Source organism: Vipera berus (genome assembly GCF_964194415.1).
Source record: "Vipera berus genome assembly, chromosome: 1".
NCBI classification, from domain to species: Eukaryota; Metazoa; Chordata; class Lepidosauria; order Squamata; family Viperidae; genus Vipera; species Vipera berus.
Genome location: NC_138202.1, coordinates 255,698,036 through 255,713,109, shown reverse-complemented (window position 1 = coordinate 255,713,109; position 15,074 = coordinate 255,698,036). Strand labels below are relative to the sequence as shown.

General features: G+C 37.6%; 1 protein-coding gene across 1 annotated transcript in view; it reads left to right on the top strand.

The window, feature by feature from the left end:
• The window catches only part of LAMA4 (laminin subunit alpha 4), a 102,066-nt gene that overhangs the window by 48,281 nt on the left and 38,711 nt on the right, over positions 1-15,074 (top strand). Inside the window, exons 7-14 of the mRNA XM_081346628.1 lie at positions 1,476-1,627; positions 5,810-5,920; positions 7,237-7,348; positions 8,896-9,063; positions 10,317-10,510; positions 11,536-11,652; positions 13,735-13,883; positions 14,868-15,009. Of these exons, the coding sequence (XP_081202754.1) occupies positions 1,476-1,627; positions 5,810-5,920; positions 7,237-7,348; positions 8,896-9,063; positions 10,317-10,510; positions 11,536-11,652; positions 13,735-13,883; positions 14,868-15,009 (1,145 nt within the window). The remainder of the gene's footprint in view (positions 1-1,475; positions 1,628-5,809; positions 5,921-7,236; positions 7,349-8,895; positions 9,064-10,316; positions 10,511-11,535; positions 11,653-13,734; positions 13,884-14,867; positions 15,010-15,074) is intronic.

Genomic DNA, 15,074 nt, shown 5'->3' with positions numbered 1-15,074 from the left:
GAACGCCCTCCCCCTGGGGGCCACCAATCGGCATTCTTTGATCGGAGGCACCCTGAAGGAATGATGTTCCTCTCTTTTTTAAAAAAAAAATGACCCTTTCCACAATGATTCATCTGAAGAAGAATCTTCAGATTCAACCTAGGAAAGACTTTTCAAAGAGCAGACAACCTGGGGGAAAAACAGGATGAAAGGCTTCTACACCAGAGGTCCAATCTGCCTTGGAATCACTTAGATAACCTTAGTCCCACTGGAATCTAAGACAGTTATTCTGCATATTTCAATGTTCAGTTTTTGTAGCCAACTTTTGAACAAAATAACTGAAAAGCTAAGTCAAGTGCACTTTCTAAATGTAATGTGTCCTATTATTTTGAAGGGACATTTGGCACTAGCACTGATGGTGTTACGTAATTTGGATAATGAAACGTCTGCAAGAAAACAAGCAAGCTCAGAGAGTACCAAAGGACCCCTCATGTCAACCCTGAGCTACAAATATCAATAGATTTGTCCATTTTCTTTTCCAGTGATGGCCACCCCTCAATATATTTAGGAATAAAGAACTGGATTTTATTGGGGGGATACTTTTGGGTTTGGGCCATAAATTAATAAAGTAACTAGGTAAAAATTCCGAATTTAGTCTTGATTTCTAGCTAACTTCAGGCCCAGATCTTTCTTTTGTGAAATTAAACAATGGATAGGTTATTAAACAGGGACTGACACCTTTTCTTCTGTGTATCTCTGTTATTAAATCTGGTATTCACAGAGATAAAGTGTTTCAGAAATAAAATCTGTATAGTATCCCATTAAAAATAAATCCATTTATATTTGGAAAATTGTTGATTACTAGCCCTAGGAGTTTTGTTTTTCTTTTCTTTTTTTGTATTCTGGAATAGTTGGTTTCTTTTGCTTTTAATTAATTCTTCCACAGGTGTTAATTTTTCTCTTGCTGTCCTGCAAAATGGCATTTCCTATAGCTTCCTAATTATATGCTGTACTTGTTAGGTAAGGCCAGGGCTTTTTTTGTCATAGAACGCTCAGAACGGAGTTCCGGCACCTTTTTTGGATGGAAACTTGTAGGGTAGGCAAGGCATGTGTGAGTTCCGGCACCTTTTTCTTTTACAAAAAAAGCACTGGGTAAGGCAGTAGGTGTTTCACTTTAGGAACACTGTATACTAAGGTTATTGTTTTTCTGTGAATATAAAGCAATCTAGAAGTGTGAAAAGATTTGGGTACAACATTATATACTTTTGATATAAGGGTTTTATCAGTTCAATATTAGAGGTAATAACTGTACAACAAGAATCTGAATATCTTACTGTTAATTCCTTGTACTGTACATCCTTTTGGCAGATTTTTTCTTAAATGGGGAAAACAAGCAGGAACATTCTTTTAAAAAGCAGAAAAGACACTTGAGTTTGCAGGGTTCTAACAAAAATGTGTATGCCTTTTCAACTGTCTGCATTTTCATTTATTGCTAGGCTGTGACAAATGCATTTGGGACTTGACTGATGATATCAGCCTGGCAGTCCAATCCATTGAGGAAAGCAAAGAAATTCTGCTAAGCATCTCCACTGGAGTTGCAGCTCACAAACACTTGCATGACCTCAATGCCACTACTGTTATCCTCAAGGTACCTAATTTCTTCATTCTTCAATCTCTTCGGAAGAAATTGTTTGCAGAAACAGCTTCCATTCAGAGTTAAAGTAAGCAGGAGTGGGTAAAGGTAAAGGTAAAGGTTCCCCCGCACATGCGTGCTAGTCGTTTCCAACTCTAGGGGCCGGTGCTCATCTCCGTTTCAAAGCCGAAGAGCCAGCGCTTGTCCAAGGACGTCTCCGTGGTCATGTGGCCGGCATGACTAGATGCCAAAGGCGCGCGGAACGCTGTTACCTTCCCACCGTAGTGGTCCCTATTTTTCTACTTGCATTTTTACGTGCTTTCGAACTGCTAGGTTGGCAGAAGCTGGGACGAGTAACAGGCGCTCACTCTGCTACGCGGCACTCGGGATTCGACCCGCCAAACTGCTGATCTTCTGATCGACAAGCTCAGCGTCCTAAGAAAAAAGAAGAAACAAAAGCTGGGCCACTACAAAGAGAAAAATAATTCTGTTCCATTTTAAATTTGCTCCTTCCTCAGCTACTATTTGCCATGAAAAATAGAACACATGACAACATATGATATCAGCAGTTGGATACATAACAGGGTGCCATAGGGAAGATGGTCAGGAGCTAATTTCCATTGCCACAGAAACTAATATCAGAAATAACGAGTACAAATTAAAACTACCAAGAATCATTTAACTATAAGAAAAAGTCCCTGACAATAAGATCTGTACAGCACCTTAATGTGAGTTCTCTCTTACAGTTTTTAAGAAGAGACTGGACAGTCACCTTTCATGACTATAATGGCTAAATATATTTTCCTACACATCTCAGAGGATTAGATTAAATGACCTTTGGGGTCCCTTCCAATTCCACAATTCTATAATAGTGATAGTCTGCAGAAATTTCAAGCTCAGCAAGTTTATATGTTATTAACTTCACAATGAAATAATACATGATATGCGTACCTTGGTCACTCCAGATTTATTACCACTGAGGCAACTTCAATTTCAGCTTGCACAACCTACTGACACAGTTCTTTGATATACTTAGTTCATACATTCATTTAGTTTGTATAAGTGGAAATTTAGATACATACAGTAGAGATGAGATAGAGATAGCTGAGAAAGAGAGATAAATATAAAGAGATACAGAGGTCACACACGCACTGGAGTTGAATATAGTGAATGGACAGTGTCAGTCAAGAATAAAAGAGATTTTGGTTGGTTAATTCCCATTATAGCTGGTTCCTGTAAGCCTTTAGTTGTCACTTTTTGCCTAAACTATTTTGCTAGGGTGCAGTAAGGTATTAACAGAATAACAGAGTTGAAAGGGACCATGGAGTTTTTCTAGTCCAGGGGTCCCCAACTTCCGGTCCATGGACCAGTATCAGGCTGCGACATGCCAGCAACTGGTCCGCACAAACAAGCAAAGCCCCATCCGCAGGATGCAGGCAACACAAAACCATGCCCCCTCCAGTCTGTGGAAAAACCTCTCTCCATGGAACCAGTCCGTCCAATTTCTTCTTAAAAGGTGAACTAGAGAGAAAGGGGAAAAGAGATAATCTATGGATTCCTCCCTTTGAAAGAAATGAAGGGGGAAGTGAATATACAACTGCAGAGTAATTCTTGCCTCCAAACAGCTATTGGAAAGTTGTATGGGAAAAGGTGGCTTCTCAATGGTTGGGTTGTGTGTTTTTTTTAATGATCAAAAAATGAGATCATTTTTAAAATAACTTACATGAAGGGCATTTTCCAGGAATTACTGTAAGCAAGAGGAATGCATTCCTTTGATTCTGTTGGGGCTCTCAATGACTTTTAATGTCATTGCTTGTAAGATTCTTTTATGTTAATGGATTGAAGCTGAAGACAAGATGCTAGGCAGGAAAGGGCAGAGCTTCTGTCCTTCCTGGAGATCTAGTCTCAGAAGTGGTGTTAATATTGTAATGCTTGTTTAGCACCTTGGCTGGTGGCTAAAGCAAGGAGGGATGGGGGGGAATTAACATTTTGGGGACTGAGGATGAAAGCCTCTCAATGGGTGACATGGAAGAAGCTGCACTCCACAAAATGGATGGGGTGAAAAAAATTTCAACTAGATTTTTTAAATCAAAACAAACAAAAGGCATTAAAATTAGATAACATAATCACTCTCTGTGTATTTTTCACATGACGATATGAACTGTGGTGATTTCTTGAAGCAATTCTTTGCCTGTGGTTGTCCCAAAGGTCTTGTATTACACTATTATTGAACAACAACATGAAAACATTGAAGAAGGTCATTTGAAGTTTGGGGTTTAGAGTCACCACTCACTTTTTGGTCTCCTTGCTTTCTTCTTCAGAGAGAGATGTTATAATTTGTTTCAAAATGGTGATGGAATTAATGTGGACTAACCACTGAAAGTCAATCTTGCTAAGATAGATGTTCTAATGATTACTTGAAGATTCATCCTCTATTGAGCAGAATGGCATTTCTCTTGAAAGCAGAGAAGATTCTTCTGAGTTTGGTTTCCACCTTGGATGCCCAGGTTCTGAGCCTTCTCCAGCAATGCTAGGCTGAGGCTGAGCTATGTAGACCCATACCTGGGAAAGATCTGATCAGAGTGATGTATATCTCACAGAATAGCAGAATGTAGGATGTGGACAGCACCTTAAAAGTCATCTAGAATGCAACTCACTGCTTTTGTTCCACCATATCTCGATTGCTGTTCTGCTCTATACTGTATACAGTGGTCTTTGAAAAGCAAATAAAAATACTGCAGCAGATTGGCTAGCAGAGACAGTATATAGAAAATATGACTCCCATTTCTTGAATCAGCTATACCGTACTCTCTGTTTCTAGTTGCTACTTGACCTTTAAAGCCCTGAACATCTTAGAACCAGAATATATATGCAACCTTTCATATATGCAACCTTCCCCCTATTTTGATATTATTTTGGAGAAACCTTTTATGTCTTAACAATTCCTGAAACTCCTCAGAATTAGGTAGAGTACCATTAGGCAATTTTGATGACACATGAAATTGTTCAATATTCCTGCATGAAAGGTCCAACTCATTTTCTCATTAATAGCTTTCTGAAAGTTGGTACTAAAACTTAAAATATTAGTATGTATTGTCCAGTTGAAATAGTTTGATTGTGGTCCATTCTCTTTCTATAAAACCTAGTGTAAATTGGAGTGTTAATGTATTGATTTTTATCATAAACATCCTTGATTTCTTGAAATAAACTGGGAAATCAATGCTCAAAGTAAATCAAAGAAATAAAAAATAATGGGAAGTATAAAAATGGAGGGAAAAGAATAGAAGGAAGAAGAAGAAATAGAATTTCCTCTAAATGGATCTGTATTTACTTCCCTAAAGTGTTTTAAAAGATTGGCAAGAGCAAGATGATAGGTCATATTCTCAGTATAAATCTGATTTTGCATTTTAAACAGCTAGACCATGTTCTTATCCATAGATCATGGTCAAAAGAAAAAGAGGTAAATATCATTATCTGAATTGCCTATGGCCACTTGATACTTATCAAAACCACATCTGTTAAAAGGGGAAAGCAATTGTCTTCCATCATATCTAAGGAAAAGTTAAGAGATTCTGGACTTAAGGAGCAAAGAACTACACAATAGAGTTTCATCAATTAATATAACATACATATCTCTAAAGATAGGTGTCAAATCAGCTTCATGAATAGATTTTATGCTTATTTCTGCCTCTGAGTGTGTGCCCATTTGTGTATAGTTTTAGAAAAGAAAAGAAAACTAATACAAACTAATATAAATCAGACGGGGGGAAATTAATAGAAAGATGCAAGGAAATAAAAAAAGGTTTTGCTTGTTGACTCCTTGTACAGTGCCCGTGACAGAGGCTCCTCTGCAATATTCACTGGTGTGGCATGCACAGATATGCAAACTAATAGGTGGTGTGGAAAAAGAAAACCAGAACCAGAACAGGAATGTGAAGCCCCATGTAGAGACTTTTTCCAATTAAAATTCAATAAAGCACTAAATAAACATCAGTTAATGATAACATAATTCTCATAACTTCTACCTTATGCCTGAAATCCATTCCAGTCTTCTGATTCTAACATTCAGAACTTCATGACTACATTCTTGTGATGAAGCTCATTAATACATGTATTCCTAAGGTTATTGGTTTGTAAGTACCATGAAAAAATGAAGACATTTTTTAACAAAGATGCTTGTATCATTGTTATATTCAGGCAAAATTCTCTGAGAAGAACAATCATTCTGCTCTTCAGAGAACCCAGGTTGATAATGCTGTAAATGAAATGACAGAATTTCTCAAGAAAATGGATGCCCTTGATGAAAAGGTTTGCTTATTATGTTCATTTCCATCTTAGTAAAATAAAATAAAATGTAATGGTATACTCCATTTCAAAATAATTAAAATGATAATAGCTAGGCAATATTTTTATTAGAACTAAACTAAGCATGAGTTAAAACTTAAGCAAAAACAGGTTAAATAACAAAGCTCATATTTTTTTCAAGTAACCATGATTGGCTCCTTTTTAACATTCTTCAGCAGATCCTATATCTTTCTGTATATATATTGGGCAAAATTTTGAAAAACATGAAAAGTGTAATGTCGTAATGTCATATATTGCCTACTCTTGACTTTCTTTCATTTCCAACAATCTTAGTGCTAATTGTTTCTATTGCATGAGAAAACAAATGTTTTATTTTCATTTCTATATAAGCTGTGGTATCAAAGTGGTTAGAATGCCCACAGTTGAGAGTTCGATCCTGACTAGCTCAAGGTTGACTCACTCTTCCATCTTTCTGCAGTCAGTAAAATGAGGATTCAGATAGTTGGGGGCAATATGGTGTTATTTGTAAACCACTCAGAGAGTGCTGTAAGATACTATGGAGTGGTCTAAGTCTAAGTGCTATTGCTGTTTTTTTTAAAAAAAAACCAATGTGTAAAGCTGTATTTTGTTGTACTGTATGTTGATGTTTTGAAGGCTATGCTCTTCTAGTAAATTTTTGTTTGGAAAATGTTGACCGTTAGACTAAAAACAAAAGATTTGTCAAACCAATAATTTTTTAAAACAATTCTCTTAAAATCAGGCTCCAATTGGAAATTTCAGATAATTTGGGGGGGGAAAGACCATGTTGACACATCTGTTTTAGAATTTGCATTATAGTTTTTGCATGTTCCAGCAACTGTGATCAATGGAGGGTACAACAACTGCAGAAAAGAGTTCGGATTCTATATAGGCAACCTCAAGACTTCAATTTGTCCATTTCCATGATACAAGATACCAGGGACAATGTACAAAACAATGTTTATACAATTATATTTGGCAGAAAACTCACCTATATAATAGACTAGAGGACCAACTCTCAGGTAAGTGTAATGAGGACTGTGGCCTTAAATGAGAGTCAGTTAGAATTTAAGCAAATAGGAAATGGAGTAAAATCATAGGATGACACAAGACTGTTTTGCAAAAACTACCTATCACTTTATGACAAATGGTGACTTTTTTTCTTGCAGCACTATCAAATGTTACATAGATCTTCATGTCAGAAGCCATATCTGGTTACATTGTACAGTCTTTTTCATGCTGTAGATTTAAATGTAAAATAATATGTGATATTCATGCTCCAAACATCTGATTTCCCATAGAAAAATCAAGAATCAAGCAAAGGTCAGCAGCTGCAGAAGGAAACAATGGAGACCATTAAGCGTGCTTCTATTCTTGTACAGGAGCTTGGAAATATTGTAGATAAGATTCAAGGTAAACTGGGATCATTCCTAATTCATATGAATAATAGGGTACATTAGTGGAACTGGCAATGGAGAAAGGTAATTATGGAAACATTTATAAACTGACCAAAATTATCATAAAACAAGAGAACCAGAATTAAAATTCAGTTTTTATGATTATAGTCTTTGCTAATCAAATTATTTGATGCATACCCTCCCAATTTCCCCTCCAAAAAAAACAACTGTTAAAAAAATTGTTAAAAAAATTTCCATACCAGGAGATCAGATTTGTATGGCAGCTTTCAACTTTTTCCACTCCTCTTTGTAGTACATATTTAGAACAATGTTATGTGTTCCTTGAGAATGCAAGCTAACTTTAACAGAGAGATAAAGAAACATACCCAGATACTTTCTAAAACCCTTGAGCAATTAGTTTTGAAATGTGGGAGCAAGCTTATTCATGGGACATTTCTATGTTGAAAAAAAAAGTCAATTATCCGTACAAACCACATGGGGACATTGTCACAATACTTTAGGAACTTGGAAATGACTCTTCCTCCCTATACTGGAACAAAGGCTAAGTAAGAGCAGCAGGACCATAATCGCAATGCACTTTGAAGGGTTCCTATATATGGTAGATTCTCGTCAGTAGAGCCACCAGAATGTTAGCATTGCTTGGTGTTCAAACAAATAAAATTTCCAAGACCTTTAGATCAGCCTTGGCAACTTTAAGATGTATACATTTCAACTGCCAGAATTCCCCAGCCAACATGTGAGTTTTTGCCAAGTCATGACCTAAAGTGTAGGATCTCTGGTCTACTCAGAGTGGTGCTCCGGTTCAAGCAAAGTGTTCTGTTCCAGCCTACGACCGGCCCTGTTTGTGTGTCAGGGACAACCCCTTTTTCCTTTAAACAATCTATAGGCTGGGGGGAAAAACCAACCCAAATTTATTTACAGTTCCAAATAATAAAGTCTTTCAAACAAAAAAGAAGCAGAATATTTTCTTCAACCAAAAATACATGATTCAAAACATCCAACAAGAGTCAAACAGATTAGCAAGAACAGACCAGGAGTCTCTTTGAATGTCTCCAAACACTTGCCTTCAGCAGCCCACACCTTTATTATCAGTCCCAAGGCATGGCTTCTCAATGCCTTCTCTTTTCACTGAGTTGTCTCATTGATTTTCTCTGGTCTGCTCTGCTGGATTGCCTTCTGCTTCTAGAGTCTCTGAACAGATTCAGCTGTGACTCCTCTGAGTCCAACACCTCCTCCTCACACAGCTGAGCCTCATGAGGAACACGATTGGAGGGGCCAGGCTGAGAGTCCTGCAGTGCATCAGAGCCTCCCTCCGACACTAAAGGCTCTCCAAACCCATCCTCCTCCTCCTCCTCAGATTCCTCAGACTCAGCTGCTGGGAGCACAGGCTGACACTGAATCACAACACAAAGGGAGAAAAAATATATGTAGCAAAATGGTGAATAATTTGAAAGAACATAACTAGAAAGGGCAGCAGCAGCTTCATCAGTAAAATATACCACAAAAATTCTCTTGAATCATCTGCCTCTCCTTTATGTACAGAAATTGGCAGCAAGGCAGAATACTATGGTGTTGAGCATGATCTGAGGCCTGAAGATATTGCTCAGAAGGTCAAAGCAGCAGAGGAGATGCTGAAGGACATCAGACTTCGCAGACCGTTCACCTTCCAGAGGCAACTTGCTGATGAAGAGTCTGAAGCAGCTCAAGACCGTGAGTTCTTCTGTGGATTTGGGCCCTCAGCAACTCTTCTTTGATTTATCTCATCAGATGGGCAGATTCAACTTAGAGAAGTTGATCTTGAGATACTCAGGCCCTAAAATACTGTATGTAGGGCTTTAAAGGTGATAACCTTTAAAACTTTATGCAGTATAAACCTGTTATGATGCTACCATTCACCAGAAAATCATCCTGGCATTGTTTCTTTACCTTGAATATTCTATGTGATAATTTATTTATTTATTTTTTAATTCCATTTATATCCCGCCCTTCTCCGAAGACTCAGGGCGGCTTACAAGCTTAGCAGTAGCCTTCATTCTATGTATATGCCTGCTTATTAGGGCTTTCACACATACCCCAAGCAGCATTATTACTGTACAAAGTCAGCTTAATTGCCCCCAACAATCTGGGTCCTCATTTTACCTACCTCGGAAGGATGGAAGGCTGAGTCAACCTTGAGCCTGGTGGGATGCGAACCTGCACTAATTTCAGTATCAGAATATCTAGAGATACTTCAGTAAGCAAAATAAAAAAAAATTATGGCAGGGATACATAAGTCTTCCTTCAGATAGCACAGCACTTTTGTGCTAAATCACATGCTGAAGAGCTGGAAATATAGTTTGCAGTTCCCTAGCATTTTCATGGCTTATTTCTGAACTCTTCAACAAGAGTTCTTCAACTCTTTTATCCTTCTAAGCTATCTTTCCTGTCCATGGCATTGGCATCACTTGTGATTGGACATCATTTCAGTAGGCAGAAGAGGCATCTGACTTCTGATTTTGCTGCAGAGTATTGCAACAATAGTTTTGCAGCATGAATACTAAAGCTTTTAGTTTCCATTGGAGGGAACTCTTGCCCCTGCTGGTTCCTCAGCAAATCACCCTAGCAATTTGCTTCTCTTTTAAGATGCAGCTTTACAGCTCCTTCACACATGTTTATTTAAAAAGCAGGCAGTACATCAGGTAAAAACAAGGGCTGTTCTGCTTTTAGGATGCTAATTTCTGAGCTCTCCAATCAGTCAGCTGGAGGGGGTGTTGAACTACCTCAAGCCCTGCTCTGTGTGAGTTGAGGTCAGCAGCAGTAAGGATAATCACGGAGTAGTTTAAAAGCATTGTTTGAGTCTGGGAATTGAAGACTGGCAGCGTAGAAGTGCACAAGGTCATTAAAAAGCAAGAGCTGTAAAGTGTACTACAAAGACTAAGAAAAAATGGAATTTAAGCACAATAATCACTTGCCTCTTCTCTTAGTATTAAGGAAAGCTGAAAGCTGGGAACAGAAACATAATGAAACCAGATATTTGATTCCTGACATATTGGATCAGCTTGGGGAACACAACACCAAGCTCACAGACTTGCAAGAGGCCTTGCACCAAGTTATTGATGACATCAGAGAAACTGCCACTACAAATAACGAAAGCATTGCTAAGCTCCAAGTGTATGAGGTACCATGCAGTCTAGATTTTCAGAATTATTGTATTTTATCATTTTTAACAGTGTAAAATATTGACCGTAATCTGTCAAAACAATCTTATTTATTATATGATCTATGATGTATGTACAGCTAAAGAAATAAAATCAGATACTGGATGTATGCACCATACCTAATGGCTGGGAGCCATCCAGACTTCAATATAAGATGGGCGGCTATGTAAAAGTTTTATCAATAAACAGGTAAATGAATAATAGCCATAATCACATAGACTGAGCTTCAAAAAGGAAATGTGCTCATTTCCTTGTCCACAGTTGGGGAATGTGCTTATCACAACAGTAATTTTATACTTTATGGATAAGATCCAACCAGTTTTAAAGAATATCCACATGTATATCTTGTACTATGTGCATTCTTCTCATATAAGAATGAAAAGACAATTCGAATTTCTTGTACTTTCCAGAGAGCTAGGAGGAAGGGTGTTGGGACAGTGATAAAGATAAAAAGTACCTTGAATTCTGTCTCTGTCAACACTAAGATGGAACTTCCTTCTATATTGCAAGTTCTTCTCTTTATAGAGAAGTATCATACAATATTTATCTCAGAATATTCACCATCAAAATGTTCTAACATTAGAATATTATTCAAAGACCTGTGCAATGTAAATTAAAGATGTTTAGAGCACAGTGGAGCATATTCAGTACTATGCTTTTGTCTGCAACTTCTCAAAGCAGATGCATTTTTTCCAGGGATCACATAGCAGACTAAGGTTTGCAGACTGATACCACATTTGCAGTTCCCTGTGCACCTCTGAAGCATCTTTAAGAGACAGTATCCAATGCACTGCATGGTCCTTATTAATAAATATTCATGTTTTAGTAACGTACATTATATTTGCTCTGTTTCCAAATATCAGTAAAGCATATTTTAATTTTGCTGTGGATTCAAAAGATCTAATTAATTACTCAAAGCAATACAATAATGATTCGAATACTGTATATCCAACATATCTAATAAATTATTGCTTTTTTCTTACAGAAGCAACAAGAAATATTGGAGGAAGAGAGTGACACTCTTAACAATACTCTGAGAATGGCCACAGAAATTTTAAATGTTTCACATGGAATCATCTTTGAAGTGAATGAAGCAATACAGGTGATTTTCTTTTTAAATAAACCATAAAAATCTACTGTCTACCAAGTCCACAGAGTTTACATCTTTAGCTTTTAACACAATCTTCAGAATGCAGTATTACATTAGCATCAACTTCAGCAAGACCTAGCAGATACTATGATTTAAAATAACCAGGTTTTAAGAAAAACAGGGTTGAGGTGATACACAATGAGCACTTAACCACTGTTCAGATTGCATCCCATACACACCAGATTAGGAATAAGTCCCTCCTGAAGTAGTATAAAGAACTTCATTATAAATGCAATTTATTTTACTGGTCACATTTGAATGGGAAGTTCAAGAAGATAGGTTTAACCCCACTGGGTAGACAAGACCATGAAACTAATTCCACAGAATGGCTGAAAAAGAGAAAGAGAGAGAGGGAGGGAGGGAGGGAGGAAGGAAGGAAGGAAGGAAGGAAGGAAGGAAGGAAGGAAGGAAGGAAGGAAGGAAGGGAGGAAGGGAGGAAGGGAGGGAGAAAGGAAGGAAGGAAGGAAGGAAGGAAGGAAGGAAGGAAGGAAGGAAGGAAGGAAGGAAGGAAGGAAGGAAGGAAGGAAGGAAGGAAGGAAGGAAGGAAGGAGGCTTTATTGAGATTAACTATTGTAACAGAATCTTGGAGGTCTGAGTGAGTTATACTTTCTCATCTTCCAGTGGATTAGAGACGTGTCTGTGTTGCTAAGCAAGATGGTTTTTAAGTGAGTAGTGCCTGATTTTACAAATTTTTTTGCCATGTTTATTAAGCAAATTGCTGTTGTTAAGTGAATCACAAAGTCATTCAATAAATCCAGCTTTTCCCCATTGACTTTGTTACCAGATCTTGGCTGGGAAATCACAAATAGCAATCACATAACCTCAGGACACTGCAACCATCATAATTAGATGCTAGTTGCCAAGTGCCTGAATTTTGCTCATGCGACTGTGGGGAAGTGTGAGGACACTTTTTTTCAGTGCCTTTGTAACTTCAAGTGGTTGTTGAATGAATGGTGGTTAAATTAAGGGACTGCCTATGCTTACATAGGAAGAGCAAAAGCAAAGGGGAGAGTCCACAACAAAATCAGGAGTGATTGCCTGAATCCATAGCATCATTCATCCAGTTGGAGGCAATGGAAGAGAGAAATCTTTATTGTGATCCTGGATCATGGTTACCAGGCTGAAGTTTGGATAGCCACAAGTAAGCATAGTAATCAGTTCAGTGTTAATCAATAGTTATTGACAAAGAAAGACTGCTAGGTACAGGCTTAAATGCTGTAATAGGAAGTGTGTCCTCTGTACCATCTAGCTAGGATTAACAGGAGTAAGAGCAGCTGGGTAAAGAAATGGTTAGCAGAAGATAGATAATGGAGGAAGAGTGATAAGGAGAGGAATTACCCAGTGTTCAGGTAGAGAAAAGTATCTGGCTCTTTCTCCAGCCCCTGAAAGAAAGAATAGCTTTTAACATGAATTTTCATTATCGTGCCTTGTTCCTCTTAGTTTCTCTCATTTTTACAGTATATGGCAGGGATCTTCAAACTTGGCCCTTTTATGACTTGTGGACTTCAACTCCCAGAATTCGTCAGCCAGCGTGCCTAGCTGAGGAATTCTGGGAGTTGAAGTCCTCAAGTCATAAAAGGGCCAAGTTTGAAGAGCCCTGGCATATGGTTTTGCTATTTTATTGGGTGCTTTGAATGCTGTTTTTATTGTATGCCACCCAGAGCGGGTTGAGTAGGGCATCTCTATAATTTTGACAAATAAATAAACAAACTCATTCAACTTGTGTCTGGGTTATATATTTTGGGCTGAAGTTGGAGTTACATAACTGAATGTTTCCTTTATTCAACTCCTGCTTAATGAACAGTGAAGAAAATAAAGGCCTATCCCAAATAGGTTTTTTATTCCAGCTGTATAATTTGCTGCAGTTAAGTTTTTCACTATAGAAAAGTGTTCCGTTAAATGATCCCCAATTTGAAAGGATGCACTCTGTCATCCCAATGAGAATCCATTTATCACTTTATCACTATCTACCTAATTTTTACAAGTTATAGAAAAACCATCGCTACTTTTTCTTCACTCTTCTTGTTTGGACAGAATGCATCCAGGTTTTATGCAGAAATAGATGGCGCTAAAGTGCAGCTACAGAACAAACAGGCCAACTACTCAAGGTTTGATGAAGATTTGGTTGAAAAAGCCATGAAATATGCACAGGGCCTTCAAGACCTTGCAGATAAACTGGAGAGGTAACTTTCAAGTGTATTAGGCAAAACTGTCTTTCTGCAATAAATTGGCACAATCTGAATAATTGGAAATCTCACTAAAGTCCCACTAAGCTCAGAGAGACAGAATTAAGTGTGTGATTAACTGTTCTATTGAAATCGGTGGGTCTTAAAATGCTGGACATTGACTTAATAATACCAACCATTATTAAAGGATATGAGAATTATGAAGCAAATTTCATATCAAGAGCATTTAACGTTACAATATAAATGCTATGTTGTCCCTGATATGGTGCTTTAGGAAACCATGTAAAGTCTTTTATTAACCCGGTTGGTGTGTCATTGAATGATTATCTTTTTCAACACTAACTACAGTAGTAAATTGAGGACTAAAGTAAAACCTAAACAAAGCATTCTTTATCTCACAATTTATGTGTCTTGATATTATGTCATACCAGTTCTCAATATATGACTGAATTTAAATTGTGTGTACATAGTGTTGAGATCCTTTATTGCAGAATAGTTGAGTGGGGATGCTGACTGACTGATGAACTACCCTGGAGAAGATCTTGCATGTCATGATTGATCGTGCCGGTGAGGGAGAGTTAGACATATAGACATAGAGAAAAATTATATATTGATAAATAAAACTACTGTAAGGTTGTTTTCAAGTCAAGTTTGACTTCTGGTGGTTTGCATACAGTTCTGTAGGCATGATATGGAAGTGGTTTGCCCTTGCCTTCTTCCAGAATGTTTGTTGGCTTCTCATCCTAGCTTATAGCCATGACATTGCTGATGGTCCTCCATTCAAGCATTACAGTAATCAGGACCAACTCTGTTTAGCTGTCTAGATCAATCAAGGCTGCTTGCCTCCTAGATGAGCATCACAGTGGTATAATAAGGATAACAATAGCTTCCAAGGGCAGTACTGGCAGATATATAATGATCTTGAACAATATGTAATGCATTTTATTCCCTCCCTTTCCCCCTCTCTTTTCTCTGTTACAGGACCTTTCATGGTATTGACACAAATGGATTAGTACAGAAAGCCCTAAATGCTTCCAATGTACATGAAAATATAATTAATTATATTAATGAAGCCAATCAAATGTCTGCCTTGGCATTAAATACTACAGAACGAGTCAGTGATGTAAGTTACTAGGTATCTGGACTGTGTCCTTGAGATCAAGTAAAATCTGTATCCTATGAAAATCC